This window comes from Zingiber officinale, chromosome 4B (genome assembly GCF_018446385.1).
Source record: "Zingiber officinale cultivar Zhangliang chromosome 4B, Zo_v1.1, whole genome shotgun sequence".
Taxonomy (NCBI): Eukaryota; Viridiplantae; Streptophyta; class Magnoliopsida; order Zingiberales; family Zingiberaceae; genus Zingiber; species Zingiber officinale.
In genome coordinates, this window is record NC_055993.1 from 119,061,115 (window position 1) to 119,078,280 (window position 17,166).

Consider the following 17,166-nt stretch of genomic DNA (forward strand, 5'->3'; position numbering starts at 1 on the left):
GCACCACCACCGGCCACTTCATCACCCGCTTATAAAATGGCCTTCTCCTTCTCCAACAACGACTACACGGAGGAAGAAGAAGAAGAGGGGTTGTCTGCCACAAAGCCTAAAGTACTCCAGGAGGGAGGGAACGCACCTGAGACGAGGGATATGGTAAAGGCATGTGATGAGGATTCTTAGGGACTCAGAGAAGCAACAGAACTAATGAACATAAGTAATGTGATGAGGTTCCAGTACGACGTACAAATCTGTTAGTGACCAACCTGCTACTATGTGGTGCGATACTAAAAGGAACATGAAACGACAAAAAGTATACAACAAATAGAACATAAGAAACTAATGGTATAGACAATTGATGCTAACAAAATTCACTGAAAACAAACATGTGGAATATCAAGGCAATGCTAAGATAACTGCAGCAAGGAGAAGCAAGTCATAGTGGTTAGGAATTCATGGTTAATCCTTATAGACAAGGCCTTCGACATAGCACTTCGAAATCACTCACGTTATCCTCATGAATGCATTCCTGAAAAAACAAACATAGATGTCAAGCACCAAGGGATGAGAATTAACAATGAAAAAAATATATGCACCAGTAGTTTCATTAAATTGACACAAATTTTGCAGTTCACTTAAAACCCATAGAGAAATCCCAGTAATCGCAGGTTTAATTATTTGATCCGTAGAACTATATTTAGAATTTACCCATCATAAAAAATATAATTCGAGTTTCAAATATCACCGCTCTATCTCCAATCACAACACATATTTTTCAATAACAAATTTAGTCTCGCGCAAACAAATTTCTCAACTAGATTGCTGTATGTGAATCCATCTATGTTGAGAGGTGGTCATTTGAGTTATTGGTTTTGCATTTATTGATTGGAAATTGGTCGGGGAAAAACATCTTCACAGTTAAAGTTTAAATAATGGATCTTGTACAAAATGAACAAAAGACAATCTATTCACATTTTGCTTTATATTGCTAGATGAACCAACCTATTATGAAATACTGAGGCTAGTAGAATTTGGGCAATGCAATGAGATAAAATGATGGTAACCAATCAAATCTAGGTCTTTATCTTTTGCCATCTAACCAATTCATTACTTTTAGGGTTAAACTATACAAGCCTTTGTCTCCAGACACTAAAGAATGAATTGAAAATTATGCCTACTGCAATTTAAACCAGGATGGTGACAGGAACCAAAAATACAAGTTCATGCACAAAAAAAAAAAAAAAAATCGAACTTGCTAAGTCAAATTTGGGAACTAAAAATAATTCACTTGATTATCTAATCAGATGCAATGAAAATGGATTCAAGAAAAAATGACAGATGGTCATATAACAAATCGTTATTATGATACAATAGTACTATTTACCATTGAATGTTTTCTCAACATTCAGGTGGGAATAACTTGCAATAAGTAACTCAATGAACATAGTAACATGAAACAAACAGATGAAACCAGGGAAAGATAGAACATCAACAAAATTAGATACGTTATTGTTTCAATCCTAAGACATACTGGATAGGGAAAAAATCTAAAGAAATAAACTCATAACCTATAGGGCATATGCCAGATATATTATAAAATTTCATGTAAATCTTTAATGTTTTGCTAAGTTCTAATTGCTTAGTCCCGTAGCAAAGTATGAATATTTCAAACTAAAAATGTATCATGAATAAGTTAAACAAACGAGTACTGTAACAAAGATATGAAACTGAAAGGCTGAAGCCCTTCAGAACTGAATGACAAACTGCTGATCTTCATTGTAACATTACCATTATGAGGCAGCTCCATGTGAATAACTTTACCAAATAGCCGGAGAGATCTTGTAGAAACCTTGACCTGGTTATTTGCTGGCTCAGCACTTTTACCGTCTGAGGTTTGGGTGCTATTGTCGCTAGGTGGACAGGAATCTCCTGACTGTGTGTTGATCCCAGTACTTAAGGCTATGATCAGACCATTTTTTTGTGGTGCTAGACCATTGTGTAGCACTTGCTTAGAATGGTTGACACAGTCCCATACACTAGGTGCATTGACTGAATCTTGCCTGGCTCCCTGCATGCTAGCAGGAAACAAATTGTAATCAAAGAGTTTTCTGTTTCCACTCTCCGATCCTATCATCTGAAAACTTGTCATTTCAATGAGTATGTCACGACGAGATTCGGAATTTTCTATTCCCTTCAATCTCTTTGGAGGGAGAAAGGGAGCATCTAGCTGAGGCCTATCACAAATCAACTCAAGCTGCCAAGGGTTAACAGTTCTGGCATTTTGCAAAACCTCTGGCTCATCCCAAGAGACCTGCAACAAGGAAAGGGAAAAGAAGTTAGTGGAGAAGCAGCTTTTTACTCAATGAACAATATATTTTAAATTTATCATTTCTGTTGCTTAATAAACTACCACGTCTCTTTTCTCGAAGATAGAAATGCTACAGATTTGCCAAAGCAATAAGATCAATTATCTACTAATAGAGTGCTAAAACCACACTCCATGTGTGCCTCTTCATACCTGCTCCAAGACTGAAAGACCTTAAATTTCCCTATTGTTGTCTTGGTCTTCATCATTGAAATTACCAACTGTTAGACTTTATTACCCAACTTTTGTTGGGTCTAGCCCAAAAAGTTCACAGTACGACATATGTGGTGCAGCATATGTGGTGCAACCTTAATTATGAGAATTTATTTTAGGATATGTGGGGATAGCAGAGAGACCTTTAGAGTATGTGTTCCTTGTTGTGTGTTGGTTGTCTATTTTCAATATTATTATTAAATGAACAATGCCTGAGAAAATCTTTTGAGTTTTGAATAATATATGAAACTAAATTAGATGAGAGGTTGGTTCGGAAGAGAAGATTTGTAGAGTGAATACAAAATTACCGTTGGTAGTGTAAAATTAAGTCTTGATGTGTGTTAGTTTCCATTAATTAATAATATGCATAGGTAGAGTGAATATCTAGGGTACAAAATTTAATTTTTCCTTGTAACAGTTAGTAGTGTAAAATTTAATTTTTCCTGTAACAGTTAGTATACGCTACCACAACTTAATCAAAAAATCAACCCCTGTTATGGCATCAGATTCGGTTTACATAGAGAGGCCAAAATCTCTCTTTTTTGGTCCTTTACAACCAAATAGACAGGCCTCTAACTGAATAGGCATTGCAAGTTGTAACACTTGGCCCATTGTCTCTTTTAACATCTTCCATGGGCTCAGGTGAAACAGTCAGTTTTTGGTATTATAAAAGATCACTTGATGAGATTTATAAATTATAATATTACTGATCATTATCTGCAGAAAATTCCTAGAATTAAAAGATCTGTAGCTTCTACCAAAAGCACATGACCCAACCATCAATAGGGAGGAATTTATACTTCAAACTATCCATCGACTTCATTATTAAGGAAAATTTCCATTTCAATTTGTCTCAACCACCAACCAACAAGACTAACACATTCTGAACTCCTTCAAGTATTGGTGTTGACACTGCAAAATCAGCTTATGAAAGGATTTGCTCTAATCCTACAACGATCAACATCTTGTGGAAGTGCAAATAAAATGGCCACAAAGTGTGTTGTTTTCTTTGTCTGGTCGCTGCCAATGCCATCCTTCCATCATTTATTGAGCTAAAGATTCAGCCAATCAAGTATCTTGTCACGTCTGCCCAACAAGCAGTGAGTCAAGTTTTCATATTCTCAGAGACTGCTCCCATGCTTCAAGTGTTTGTTGAGTTAGATTCATCCCTTCCTAGATCACTCCAACTTCTACTTTTCAAACATTCAGAATGGGCATTATCCAACCATAGTCAAATGGAGGTTTTCCAACCACAAAATTCCAAGGCCAATCCTCTAAAGATTTATCCAATCAAGTATCTTGTCATGTCAGCCCAACAAGCAGTGAGTCAAGTCTTCATATTCTCAGAGACTGCTCCCAAGCTTCAAGTGTTTGTTGAGTTAGATTCATCCCTTCCTAGATCACTCCAACTTCTACTTTTCAAACATTCAGAATGGACATTACTCAACCATAGTCAAATGGAGGTTTTCCAACCACAAAATTCCAAGGCAAATCCTCTAAAGATTCATCCAATCAAGTATCTTGTCACGTCAGCCCAAGAAGCAGTGAGTCAAGTCTTCATATTCTTAGAGACTGCTCCCAAGCTTCAAGTGTTTGTTGAGTTAGATTCATCCCTTTCTAGATCACTCCAACTTCTACTTTTCAAACATTCAGAATGAACATTATTCAACCATAGTCAAATGGAGGTTTTCCAACCACAAAATTCCAAGGCCAATCCTGTTTAGCATAATTTCCTGGCTACTTCAGAATCAGAGAAACAAAGCAGTGTTTGATTTGGATACTTAAAGGTCATTAAGCTACCATGTAATGGCCCTTAAAACATCCAAAATCCATACCATTTGTTAAACTTACACAAGCTTATTCCACAGTCTCAACAAATGGAAGTCATTAGTTAAACCCCTTTTGGGGACATGGAAGCTGAACTTGGACAAAGCATTCAGATAGCCAAGGAAACTGGCATACAGGGGAGGGCTAATAGGAGATCACCTGAGTCAATGGACAAACAGCTATTTCCACTTAATTGGCTAAGCTTATCTTCTCTATTCAAAATATTGGCAATCAAAGAAAAACTATCCTTGGCATGGTTACTGTATTGGAAGTAACTCATTGTTGAAACCGACTCAATGTTTGCTTCCCAGCTACTAAATAGAAGGGGTCGTTCTGATTCTTCTATCATGCCCATTTTCTATGACGCTTGGAGATCCTAAACAAGGAGTGGCATGTTGAGATAAATAACATTCCTCATGAAGCCAATGTAAGCGTAGATTGAAATGCTGAACATTCTTCTATATTTAGCTGAATCTATCAACATTAAGCTTACATGACTGCGTGGGGACCTCTGTTCCCCAATTCTGTATTTCTCACAATGTGTAACATCTTGGGTCTTTCGCGATTCCTTTCACGATTTAAAAAGGGATGTTTACCGAAGTCAAGAAATGTGAAGAGCATCATTCTTCATAAATTATCAACTCTTCATAAAATTGAAAAAGAATAATAAAAAAAAATCAATAGCTTCACAAATGCCGTCAGCAATGTAACAACAAGACGAAGACAGAAACCAAGTGAAGAACCAGATTTCAAGCAACAAAAATAGAAAAAGATATTACTTAGGAAGTTAAGAATAAAGCACCTGAAGCATTCGCCATGGTGATCGCTGCATTGACACTTTGGATACAGTGCCATAAAACCAAGACATTCTCGCTGAACCCTCCGTTTCCACTGAGATCCTTACTCTCGCTCCTACGGTCCAACGCACCTTTGACGCGGCATCCACAGTCTCCTCCGCCACCACGAAGACCGGAAATCCAGCCATAGGATAGTACAGGACCTCAAAAGGCATGCCCTTCCCAGCCAATCCGAATGCCTCCACCACAGATGAGGCCGGAACCTTACCCTTAACATCCCTGGCGAATCCCTCGCTCCAAGAGTGCTTCTCTATCTTCCCCAATGCTTCTTTTGGATAATAGCGTGGATACTCGGTGAGGCCGCAGGACCGGCTGGTGCGGCGGATGCCGACAAGAAGCTGGCCGGATAAATTTTTCATGAAGACTATCGAATCACCCGCAACAAGCTTCTTCTCTTTGACAAAATTACACCATCCCGTGGTCAGGAGGTGGCGGCGCGGCGTACCGCGGTAAATGTGCCGGAAGCTCCAGGCCACTCCGTGAAGATCACGCACGTGGATAATTTGCACCGTGGGGACCTTCTCGTAATTAAGCGGCGGGAGGATGGACTCGGCGCAGAACTTCGGCACGGAAAACCCACCCCCATTGTTGGCATCGCTAGCTGTCAGGATCTTGGAAAACGACACAAAGCCGCCGCACCCGCCGTCTTCTTCAAGAGAGATATCGGGCACGGTCGAGGACGAGATAAAAGGGCTGCGGAAGCAGCAGTGGTCGAGGCTGATACGGGCGAAGACCTCGTCGGTGTCGACGTCGGCGAGGAGGCGGACTGCGGACACGCGGCAGAGGAGCCCGGCTGAGACGACGCCGGGTATATCGACAGGCGACGAGGCTTGCTCGGCGTGGCCCTGGGGGAAGTAGTAGACGCGGGATCCGACAGCGGGGAAGCGGGCGGCGGCGCCGGCACACGCCTTCCACGCCTGGGGGTCGACCTCTCCGACCGCCATTTCGAGTAGGGTTTCTCGATCTCCCGATCGGGGAGCCGAGATTCGAATCGAAGCGGCGGAAACGGAGGGAGATATTTATAGCGGCGGAAACGGAGGAGAGACAACGCAGGCAAGCGGGCGCAGGGGAGACGGAAAAGGGATTATGCGGGAGGGAGAGTAGGTAACGGTGCGGGTAAAACCATGCGGTGTGGGACCCGTAGATCAGCATGACGGCATCCACATTTCCCTCTCACAAAATTACGCTGTTTACCCGTCGCCGCACCCGCAGCAAGATGATTAACAGTAACGAGAATACACGCTTTGAGTGCCCGCGCTGGGTACGCGGGTACGCAATGGAGACGTAAGCGTCTGGTCCTCGTGATTCGTCACTACGTGTCGCTTGCAGGATGTACGACATTCGACGCTCGCCCACACGTGGCGCTTTAAGATTCGAACATGCCCGATCTTTCGGTGTCGGTTACTCTCGGGGGATTCGAACCGTACGTATCGGCGCAGAGCATCTCAGCCGTTGGATCGGCGCGATGGGGTCTCTGTCTTGCCTCTAGAATGGAATTTAAAAAATAAAACAATTGCTCTTAAAAAGGAAAAAATCCATAAACCTTAAAATCCTAAATTAAATAAAATTATATATTAAAACTAAATTCTAAAAATATTTTATCATCTTTTAATTTATATAATCTCTTTTTGTTCTTCACTTAGTCTCTTTAGTCATCCGCAAACTCTTTGCTCTATCTATAAACTCCTTTGGTTCTTGACCCGCGATCCTCGTTCATGCAAGTCGAACATAAACTTCTTTGTAAGAATCGCAAATGAATGTATTGCAGTTGCATGTATTATACAGAAGGAAACCTTCTTTGTAAGAATCATGAAGGATGAGAATTGATGATCGATATTGTAGGGGATTCGATAAAAAAAGAATGTCTCTATTAAAACATAAACTTCTCAACAAGTCCATGAATTCGATCTCTTTATCAGAGGCTTCATTGCCTTGTCCTCTTCGAGAGAAACCATTCCCAGATGGGATGGATCTTCGAGCATCATCTTCGCAACCAAGTAACCCCCAATGGACCATGTCTGGAACTTCCTAGCCTGTTTTCCTACATACCTCCCTAATTTGCCATCGTAGTACTCCGGCCAGCCATCTTTTAATAGCCGGCTCTCCGCGAGCTCTATTGCACGTCGAGCAATTTGTGGTCGACCAGTTTTGATACAGGCTGCAGTAAGCAGCCAAAGGAGAACTGCAACCACAGAAAAAAAACAGTGGAAGAATGGTTCCATGATGGTTAGACACATTTGTGTACCTCACATGCTAATCGTAAGGAACTCGAGAGAATTTGCATTTGAGCATAAGGTTTTATAGCCATTGTAACATGTAAGTTTCGATGATCTGAATTCAACTAACCTGGCCAAGATCCCCCATTGTGATAACTCCATCTGGTATTCTTAGGATCACAGCCAGTGATGATTCGCCACTCGTGGTTCTCAATCGCAGGATACGTTATCTTGAGAGGCATTTCACCGAGCAGTTCTTCCCAACGCTCTTCGATGAGATCCATAATAGCCATAGATTGCTCTGGTGTAGAAAGAGATGACAAAATGGCAACAAAATTTCCCAATGCGAACCATCGAAAATCCATCCTTGCTGGACTGACATTACCAATAAAATAGCCACCTCGAGTAGGCATGAACTCAAACACCCAATCTGGAATTGAATCGGGGATCACATTAAATTTGTTGACTGCTGTGTGAGAGTACTCCTCTGTTTTGTAGCGATATATATCATTTAGTTGCTGGAAATCGAACCAAAAATAACTCCTCATATGGTAACTTAACGCATGCAGTCGTGTCACTATCCGTTCCACGAATTCTTTCCCTTCAGCATCATGTTTGAGCATCGACAGAGCACACCTCAAGGCCATGAAGAAAAGGGCTTGAATTTCAATAGGATAACCATATACACCCTGAAAATGACACATAACACATGTAAATAGGTAGGTATCAAAGTAAACAAAGGATCGATCTTTAAACTTTTGTGGCAAAGTAAAATTATTCTTTTCAACAAGAAGTGTGAGAGAAAAAATATAGTTTATGTCTAACAACTAAAGCTGAATAATGTGATGTCAGACAAAAATATGTAGAAATTGATCTTGCGGTTGTATCTACACTAGTCAATGCAAATAAACAAGCAAACTCAATCAGACATGCAGTTGATTGAACTCACCTTAGCACATGACAACTTAGGACTTGAAGAAATTTCACTTGTATAACTACAAAAGGTGGCAAAGTAGCTTTTTGCAACAATAACTATACATATAATGCACATTATGCATCTATGACAAATAAAACGTTGAATCATCGATGCTGCTGAGTAAAGACAGATGTGTGTAGAAGGATATTTATAATCTTACCATTCTTCGATCAATCATTGAACATCCATCAGCACAAAGGAGGGTTGGAAATGTGTCAAAGCCCTCAGACAAACATAAAGCTAATATAAGCCTCATTCCTTTTTGGCAATCAGGTGTTTCTGCAAGAGATAAATCCCCAGTGGACTTCGTATAAGCACGAAGGAGAATAATCCACCAGAATCCTGAGTCAACCGGTGCAACTCTTCCAATTGCACTTTCACCAAAGTCAGCAATCAAAGTATCTGTTTTTCGAGCAGGATCATGCAGCACTTTGAAGCTTGCTGGCATGACTCCTTCACCCAGCTTGAAGCGATCAATCTTCTTTTCCCAACCTTGAAGGCGGAGAGTTTTCAAAAGGAAGTTTTTGACTATCTCCGGTTCTCCGTTCATTAGAAAAGCAAGTGCACTTGGTACAAAATCACGAACAAAGACCTACATAGATATAAACCAATTGTCAAACCAAACACTAGTTCAACATTTTAATGGACTTTTTTTGTCTTCTTATCCTTGTGAGATTATGGCCAAAAAGTAGGTTATAAACCAAATCATGAATATGAAGATGACCGAAAAAGCAAGTAAGGCCTAACATGGTTGTGTCTATAACATCATGAGTATTTCCCTGGAAAAAGAGTGTATCAGAAGGTCAAGGATACATAGTTACTATGCACTTTGCAAAGCATTTAAAGAAAGAGAAGGATTTAAAAGGATCGCAAATGGTAAGAAAGTTATTGTAGTGAAGGCTCATGGTGAGTTTACTTGAAGGGAAGTAAAAAAAATTGCATTTTAAGCTAGGAGAAACTTAAAGGAAAGAATCATATTATCTTCCTCAGTGCCACTTACTTTCACCCATCTAATTTACTTTAACAGAATATGAAGGAAGAAAGTAATGTCCTTATGTTGTGCTTCCTAATGATTTGTATTCTCTCTCGCTCCATAACCATCCAACTTGGGTGGTAGCAAGATAAAGGAATGAATAAAAAGGCTTCCCCAATTGGTCCAACTAAAGATGAAAACAATTTCTTTCCTTTCTTTTCTTTCCCTACTATTATCATCTAACTAAACAAGCCATCAAATATTTGCTACAACTTTACTAAGAAATATCTAAGAGGTGAGGATATCATATTTTTAGCTCATAGTTTCCCATTATCAGTCAAATGCCAATCTCCTTAGGATCAAAATGATCAACAAGATATGTAGAAACTCTGAAACTAGTAAACTACCTGATCATAGTTTAGGAGCTCCTCTGAGCCATGATCATTAGCCGCAATAGTGCCTACAGGGTGCCCTCTGTAATACACCAATGACTTCCGTAGCGCCTCCCATGCCTCACCAATCATCGGATGCGGCTCAAAGGATTGGCGAGCCGATGAAGCAGGAGTGTCAAACCCAGACCTAAACCCCACAGGGGAGTACAAACTGTCATAGTTCTCAAGGTTTCTTACATTGATCGAGAGCTCGCTCATTGATCTCTCGTCGAACGACCTTTGCCGCTCGATGCTGAGCTTAGGCTTGTCAGGGAGCCGCGACAGATCAAGGTCATCCGCCTCCGCATTAGAAGCGTAGGATCCGACCTCACGAAGCCCTGATTCCTTGAACCCGTCCATCCCTCAACTACCTGCATCAAAAAACTCCATCATTTAACAACAAAACCAACTGGAAAGAACATTTTTTCTTGCTCGAAACTACAAACGACCTACATTTCTCATTTGACCAAGGATCAAAAGCCATACAACAAGATCGAACCAAAAAAAGGACAACAAAAAATCCATTTTCCATAAACTAAGCGTCATATCCATCAACTTCGATTCAACAAAACAAGTGAACAACTGCGAAGAAACTAGACATGCCTGGAGGAGAGAACAAGCAAAAACAGGGAGAAAACTGCAAACAAAATACCAAGAAATGCGGACGGAGCGAGAGCAGTCGGTTTCGCTCTACGAATCAAGAGGAGGCCGCCAAGGTCCGAGGGAAACGACGTGGGGCCGCCGCCACCAGCTCAAGGAGGGAGACGCAGAAGGGAGAAGATCAGAAAAAGGATACAGGGTAGCTGGCCTCTGGTATTTTACGGCCGTCGAAAGCGTTAGCTGACATGGAGATAACGGCTGCCGTCTCTTGCTCCCCTGGCTAATCACGGCGACATTTAGATGAATTTAATCGATGCCAATAAATAATAAATAAATAAAAATAATTGATGGATTAGGCAATTTCCATTAAAAAATTAGAGAAATTTAATCAGTAAAATTTTACTGTATTTTAATAATTAAAAAAATAAAAATAAAAGTTAGATCTGGCAGAAATTGGAGTGCACTGCACTTAAATGTTTCACAGTTCGAACATGCGAATCAGGTGAGGAGGTCGATTGTAATGATTTTTCGCACTTAGCAAATGGTAACCCGAAAAACTGCCTTAATGTTATTAGAGCTCGAAAGGGTCCCAGGTAGCGGACCCAACCTGGTTGTTGGAAGTTGTTGCGAGTGAGAGATGTTTGTTTTGGGTGGATATTTAAATGATTGTTTACTACGAAAGAATGGGAAAAAGGTGGATGGATAAATTGATAATGTTTAGTTTAGTTTAGTTTATTGTATTTAAGAAAAGGTAAATATGAGAGCTTCGAGTTCGTGTAAGGAAGTGACGTCACGAGTCGTGCCTAACAAAGCCTATAATGTTCGGTTAACTTGTCTATCAAATTGATCTATCATTTGAAGGTCAAATCAAATCTCAATGCTCAATTGGATGCTACTCCCGTCTGTGTATTATTGTTGTTGACATAAGTTCTTCGTAACTTATTTGTATGTAGGTAGTCGGAGGTTGAAAGGGAGTCTTGACGTAATGATAAAGTTATTATCATATGATCAAAAAGTCATGAGTTTGAGTTTTAGAAATAGTCTTTTACAAAAAGTAAGATAAAATTATGTATAATAGTCCTTCCCCGAAATTTCGCATGACGAAAATTTCATGCATCGGATTTTTTTTTTTTTTTTTTTTTTATTTAAGATAATCGGAGGCCGTGATATCAGATCGTCTACCATCTTTAAAAAAAAAAAGAAATTAGTTTTCAAAGGTATCTTGTTCTTTCCATCCTCTCTAGTAAACACTACCTAAAAGTTAAAGGTAAGTGATGAAACCTGTGAATTTGCATGTAAACTATCTGTCTCTTTTCAGATGCAAAAGTTTGTCTCAGCACGAGATTAAGCAAAAGGAAATATCACATCCATACTTTAAACCATGGTTCATTTCGACTGAACCACGGTCCATATAATCCATGGACATGGAATCATTTTGAAAAATTATAGCTAAGTATTTATAGGGTTGGATTCAAAAAAAATTTTAAGGGATATAATTCATATAAAATCATAAAAGATGGTGATTAAAAGAATCTCTTCAAACTCTTTTATGGATGTTAGATTCATAATCTATAATTCTAAGTCTTATCCCTTGATAGTAGATTTTGTAGGATCATAAGAATACAATAAGAGTGCGATAGAGGAGGAGAGGTAAATATTACACTTTTAAAAAAAAAAATCTTTTACTCGTTTAACTCAAGATCGTGCAGTGGAAAATAAAGAACAGGTTCGGTTACTTGGTTCGGAGTCTAGGTTGACTCCTACTCCAAGCCTCGCGATCCTTGATCATACCGATGGACAATCCACTAAGACTGTTTTCTCCGAAAACCTTGGAGAGAAGCAGATCGTACAATATGAAAGAATATACGATAATAACAACCTACTATCTTATGTGAGTTTAAGTACAATGCAAGTTTTTTAAAATAAAAATTATACCGAAACTTATATGGAAGATGTTGCTCAATCGGCGCTTGAACGAAGTAGTTGCTTGCGTGAGTTGTAGAGTAGCAGCACGAACAGCCGTAGTTAGCACAGAGATGAACTTTGAACCAAACAAATTTTCTTTTTCCAGCCTTGGACCTCGAGCTCACTTTTATAAAAGTCGTCGACGTTCGGTCGACCGATCCCTAGGTTCGGTCGACCGAACCAGCTCCCTTCATCTTTGCTGAGATCTGATGTTGATTCTATCTTCAGCATTTAATACCATTAAAGTGTTCGGTCGACCGAACAGAGATCCTTCCCTGTTCGTCGAGATCTGAAATTTATGCGCCATTAAGTGATGAGTGTTCGGTCGACCGATCAGTCGCTCTTCCTTCTTTGCTTCTGCTCAGTCTGAACTATGCTGAGTCATCAGGGTTTGGTCGACTGATCCTATGGATCGACCGATCAAGCTTTGATCAGACCTTGCTATGTTTTGGTCTGAACTGATATCTGCTCTGAGTTGTCCTTGTTCGGTCGACCGATCATCTGGTTTGGTCGACCGATCATCTAGTTTGGTCGACCGATCAGGCTAAACCTACAAAACAGTGTTAGACAATAATCCTGCAAAATATATATTAGCGAAGTAATAATATATCTAATGCATGAGTAATAATAATAGATAATTCAACTATCTTGATCTCAACTTGAAAACCTTCCCAATTTCTTCAGTTGGATCAGTGACCTTAGGTTGTTCCTTTTAGGAACATGACCTCACTGTCGCTCCTTCAGTTGCTTACCTCAACCTACCTGCCAAACATTAGTCCTCTAGACCGGTTTGGACTTTGCCTGATCAGTGTCTGATTGTCTGATCCATTAAGACTTTTTCTGCAATACTACATTAGCCAACAACAATAATAGTAATATAGAATACTATGATAAACCTAAACTTAAATTTACTGAGATCCGCTGGTCCAGTCGACCGCATGCGATTGACCGAAAACCATTCGATCAACCTTGCTTGGAGTTCACTTCTCCAAGACTTCTCGTTACCTAAGGTTATCTCTCCCTAGGATTTTCTCCATCCGGCTTCACTCACCATAACCTAAGGTTACCACCCCCTAGGTTGTTCTCCACCTGGCTTCACTCACCAAGACTCAATATTCGACTACCCAGGAATCAAGTCCTCTAGACCTATTGAATCCACCTGGCTTCCACGATCTACCGAGATTTCCCTTGCCTTAGTATTCGGCTACCAAGGGATCATGTCCTCCAGACCTATCGAATCCACCTGGCTTCTATGATCTACTGAGATTTTCCTTGCCTAGCCTGCAACTAGAACTTCCCTTGCCTAACTACAGTTAAGACTAGTCATTCGGTTGACTTCCCACCATTGTCTAGCCATGACTAGGGCTTCCCATGATCAAGCTACATTAAACATACTTAAACATATTTATCGAACATTAAAATTTTGGAGGTCGATTGCACCAACAGATTCAACGAAAGATCAATTACATCTGAACTAATATGAAATTTATCAAAAGACTCTTCAAACTTTTTTCAACATAAGTTTCATAACTTCTTTTTTCAACGGTACCCCATTTTTTTTTAGAAGATAGTAATTCTTCAACATTCAATTTTTTAAAAAAATATCTTAACATACTATGTATAGTTAAAAAAAAATCAAGATATATGTCCAAAAAAAAAAAGAATACTTAAAATCAATCCTAAATGATAAAACTAACAAATATTTAATTATCAATACTCCAAAATAATAGAATCTTAGGACACTCTGATGAGCTAGAGAGGAGGTGATTAGTTCCAATCGTTTTATTAATGATTTGTTGTAGCGAAAACTCTAAGTGAAGACTTCAAAATGCTAATGCTCTTGATTTTACTTAATATCCACGCCCTTAAGGTGACTAATCCAAGGGTTCACTCTTCCTCACAGATATATTATGAAAACCTCCTCCGTGGAAGCGGAGAAACCTCGTATAAACTCAAACACAAGAGTACATGAGAAAATACAACAATATATGCAACAAGAATAAGTAAATGAATACATCAATCTAAAAAATTGCTCTTGATCTCTTATTGATCTCGAAACATCTCTTGTAGACTCGGAAGTGTAGTAACACTTTATCCTGAATCATTCAAGAATCAACGATGAAGAATGGAGAAGAAGAGTTGTGTTTAAATCTTCGTTGTCGTCTTTATATCCCGCGGATTAGGACTTCTAATCGATTGACCTTACCTCCAATCGATTGCCACGTCAAATTTGAGAGCATCCAGCTATCTAAACCTCGCAACCGCTCTTTTTTGCGTCTCCCAAACAATTACCTGATTGATTAAGCGCTTCTTAATCGATTACCTAATCGATCAAGAATGTCTCTGTGCTCTCGCGAAAACTCCTCTCAATCGATTGCCTAATCAATTACTTGGCTTCAATTGATCACCTAATCGATTCAGAAGTCTATTGTTCATTTCACGAACTTCTCTGAATCGATTCAGCACTTTACCAATCAATTCAGCACAGAGAACACCATGCTTCATGAAATCCCCCTTTAATTGATTACCTAATTGATTGACTTCAGGGTGAATTGATCACCTTATCACATGCGCATCACGCAGAAATGCGCTCAATCGATCAGCTAATCGATTGACACAACTCTCAATTGATCACTTGATTGATTGCCTAACCCTAACTTGCTTAACTCAAGTCTAGGGTTCCCTTGCCCAATCTCCAGTCAACTATGACTTGTTGGGACTTTTTCATTATGTGTCCAGTCAACTTTTAAATCCACTTAGACTTTGCCAACTTCCCATTTGACTTCTAGTCACCCAGTGCAGACATTCTTGACTCACTTGAAATTTTCTCTTGCCTAACGACAGTTAGAACTTTACCTTGCCAATATGCGGTCCCCCTTGACCCACTTGGACTTCCCTTTACTTAACTGCAGTTAGGGTTTTCCTTTGCCAATGTGTGATCCTCCTTGATCCACTTGAATTTTACTTGCCTAACCGCAGTTAAAACTTTCCCTACCAACGTGCGGTCCTTCTTAATTCACTCGAACTTTCCTTTAGCTAATCGCAGTTAGGACTTTACCCATGTCTAATCCTAGTTATGACTTTATCATTGTCTAACCGGACTTCTCTCTCATATGTCCCACAATATATTGTACAAACATATTATCCATAATATATGATCTAAACATCGAAACTCAAATTCGACTCTATTCAAGCTTAGTCAAACAGATCAATCTTAATCTGAGGAACGATTATACTAACAATCTCTCAATATAAAAAAAGATGTAAGATTCTTACTATCAAAATAGATAAACTCAAAAATAATTAAACTAATAATTTGATAGTATAAAACTCAAAAAAAAAAAAAAACTAACAATTAAGAAATAAAGAAAAATAAATAAATATGATATATGTTTTTCAAAATGTCAAAATTGAAAGGTTAAAAAGGGGAAAGAAATAAGGGAAAATTTGATACTTTCATAAATCACAAGCTAAAAGTTTTTTTTTTCCAAAGAAGAGGGCAGGAGCCCAGAGCCGTTCGGTGTGAAAAGTATTGATAATAGAGTTTTGTTTTTAAAGGTATATTTGTAATTTTTTTTAAATTGAGGGGCCCATGTCCGTTTGTGATTCCGCCGCAGAGTATTTAATTAAAAATTCTTTAAAAAATTGAAATATGTTAAGTTTTGCAAACATAAAATTGATCATTTTTTTTAAAGTTTCAAGAATAAATCCAGGATGAGTATCATCCTAATATCTACTTTGTTTCTAAGTTCTTCGATAAAATATTCTTGTATAACTATACGATCACGTTTTTCTATCATGATTCGACTTTCCTAAGCTCTAACGTCATAGTTTATGATCGTTTGATGGATCACTCTTATACTTTTCCCTTCATAACGACACTCATGAAGAACGTCTTATACAATAAAAATATTATGGTTTAAATAAGACTTATAAAAATAGCCTTTAAAATAGTTTCATTATCAACATGCGTCACTAACATGATTTTATTATCCCCATTAAAAAAAATAAATCGGTTATCTTAACGGTCCCCCTAATGACGATTCTATAGATATAAAGAAAGATAAATATATGTACAAAGTATTAGGTGTATGATGGGATAAACCATAGGTCATCGTCAATTTTTGAGAATCGACTCCTAATCATTATGCCAAAGATGTTATATGTCCACCATCTGCGCTACGTCTTAAGACTTATTATCCCCATAAGAATACACGCTTAGTGGAGTATGTCCTTGGAGAAAATTCCTCCCACCTCCTTGTCACTTAGCGATTGGTAATAAGTTGATATCGTGATATATCTCCCTTCATATAACCGTTGAGAAGACAATCAAAATCCTATATTGGAAAGACATGAAAAAGATCATGAGTTTAAAATAGTTAAACTATCTTCATTTGTATGAGTTCTTTTGTGTAAAGGCTAAAAATAATAGTACGAAGGCTTAAGCCTAAAGTGAATAATATCATACTATTATAAAGATATATGAATTCTTTTGGTTTCAATAATTGATATCAAAATCCTACATTGAAAAGATATGAAAAAAAAATCATGAGTTTAAAATGATGAAACTATCTTCGTTTGTATGAGTTATGTTGGGTAGAGTCAAAAAATATAACCATGAAGCTTAGGTCTAAAGTGAATAATATCATATTATTGTAGGGATATATGAATTCTTTTATTCTCAACAAGTGGTATCAAAGTTATGATTCAGATCGGATGTTATATAGGATGACCTTGAACGAAGTT

General features: G+C 38.7%; 2 protein-coding genes across 2 annotated transcripts; both read right to left on the reverse strand.

The window, feature by feature from the left end:
• Positions 1-324: 324 nt before the first annotated feature.
• LOC121976235 (auxin response factor 17-like) lies at positions 325-6,349 on the reverse strand. Its single transcript, XM_042528320.1, has 3 exons — positions 5,205-6,349; positions 1,786-2,308; positions 325-526 (listed from the first exon to the last, which is right to left on the reverse strand). The coding sequence occupies exons 1-3, from the start codon at positions 6,201-6,203 to the stop codon at positions 513-515; spliced, it is 1,536 nt and encodes a 511-aa protein (XP_042384254.1). The 5' UTR covers positions 6,204-6,349; the 3' UTR covers positions 325-512.
• Positions 6,350-6,996: 647 nt separating this feature from the next.
• On the reverse strand, positions 6,997-10,665 carry LOC121976236 (probable alkaline/neutral invertase D). The gene is made up of 5 exons (XM_042528321.1): positions 10,508-10,665; positions 9,832-10,226; positions 8,612-9,043; positions 7,606-8,164; positions 6,997-7,441 (listed from the first exon to the last, which is right to left on the reverse strand). The coding sequence occupies exons 2-5, from the start codon at positions 10,213-10,215 to the stop codon at positions 7,146-7,148; spliced, it is 1,671 nt and encodes a 556-aa protein (XP_042384255.1). The 5' UTR covers positions 10,216-10,226; positions 10,508-10,665; the 3' UTR covers positions 6,997-7,145.
• Between the last annotated feature and the right edge of the window lie 6,501 nt (positions 10,666-17,166).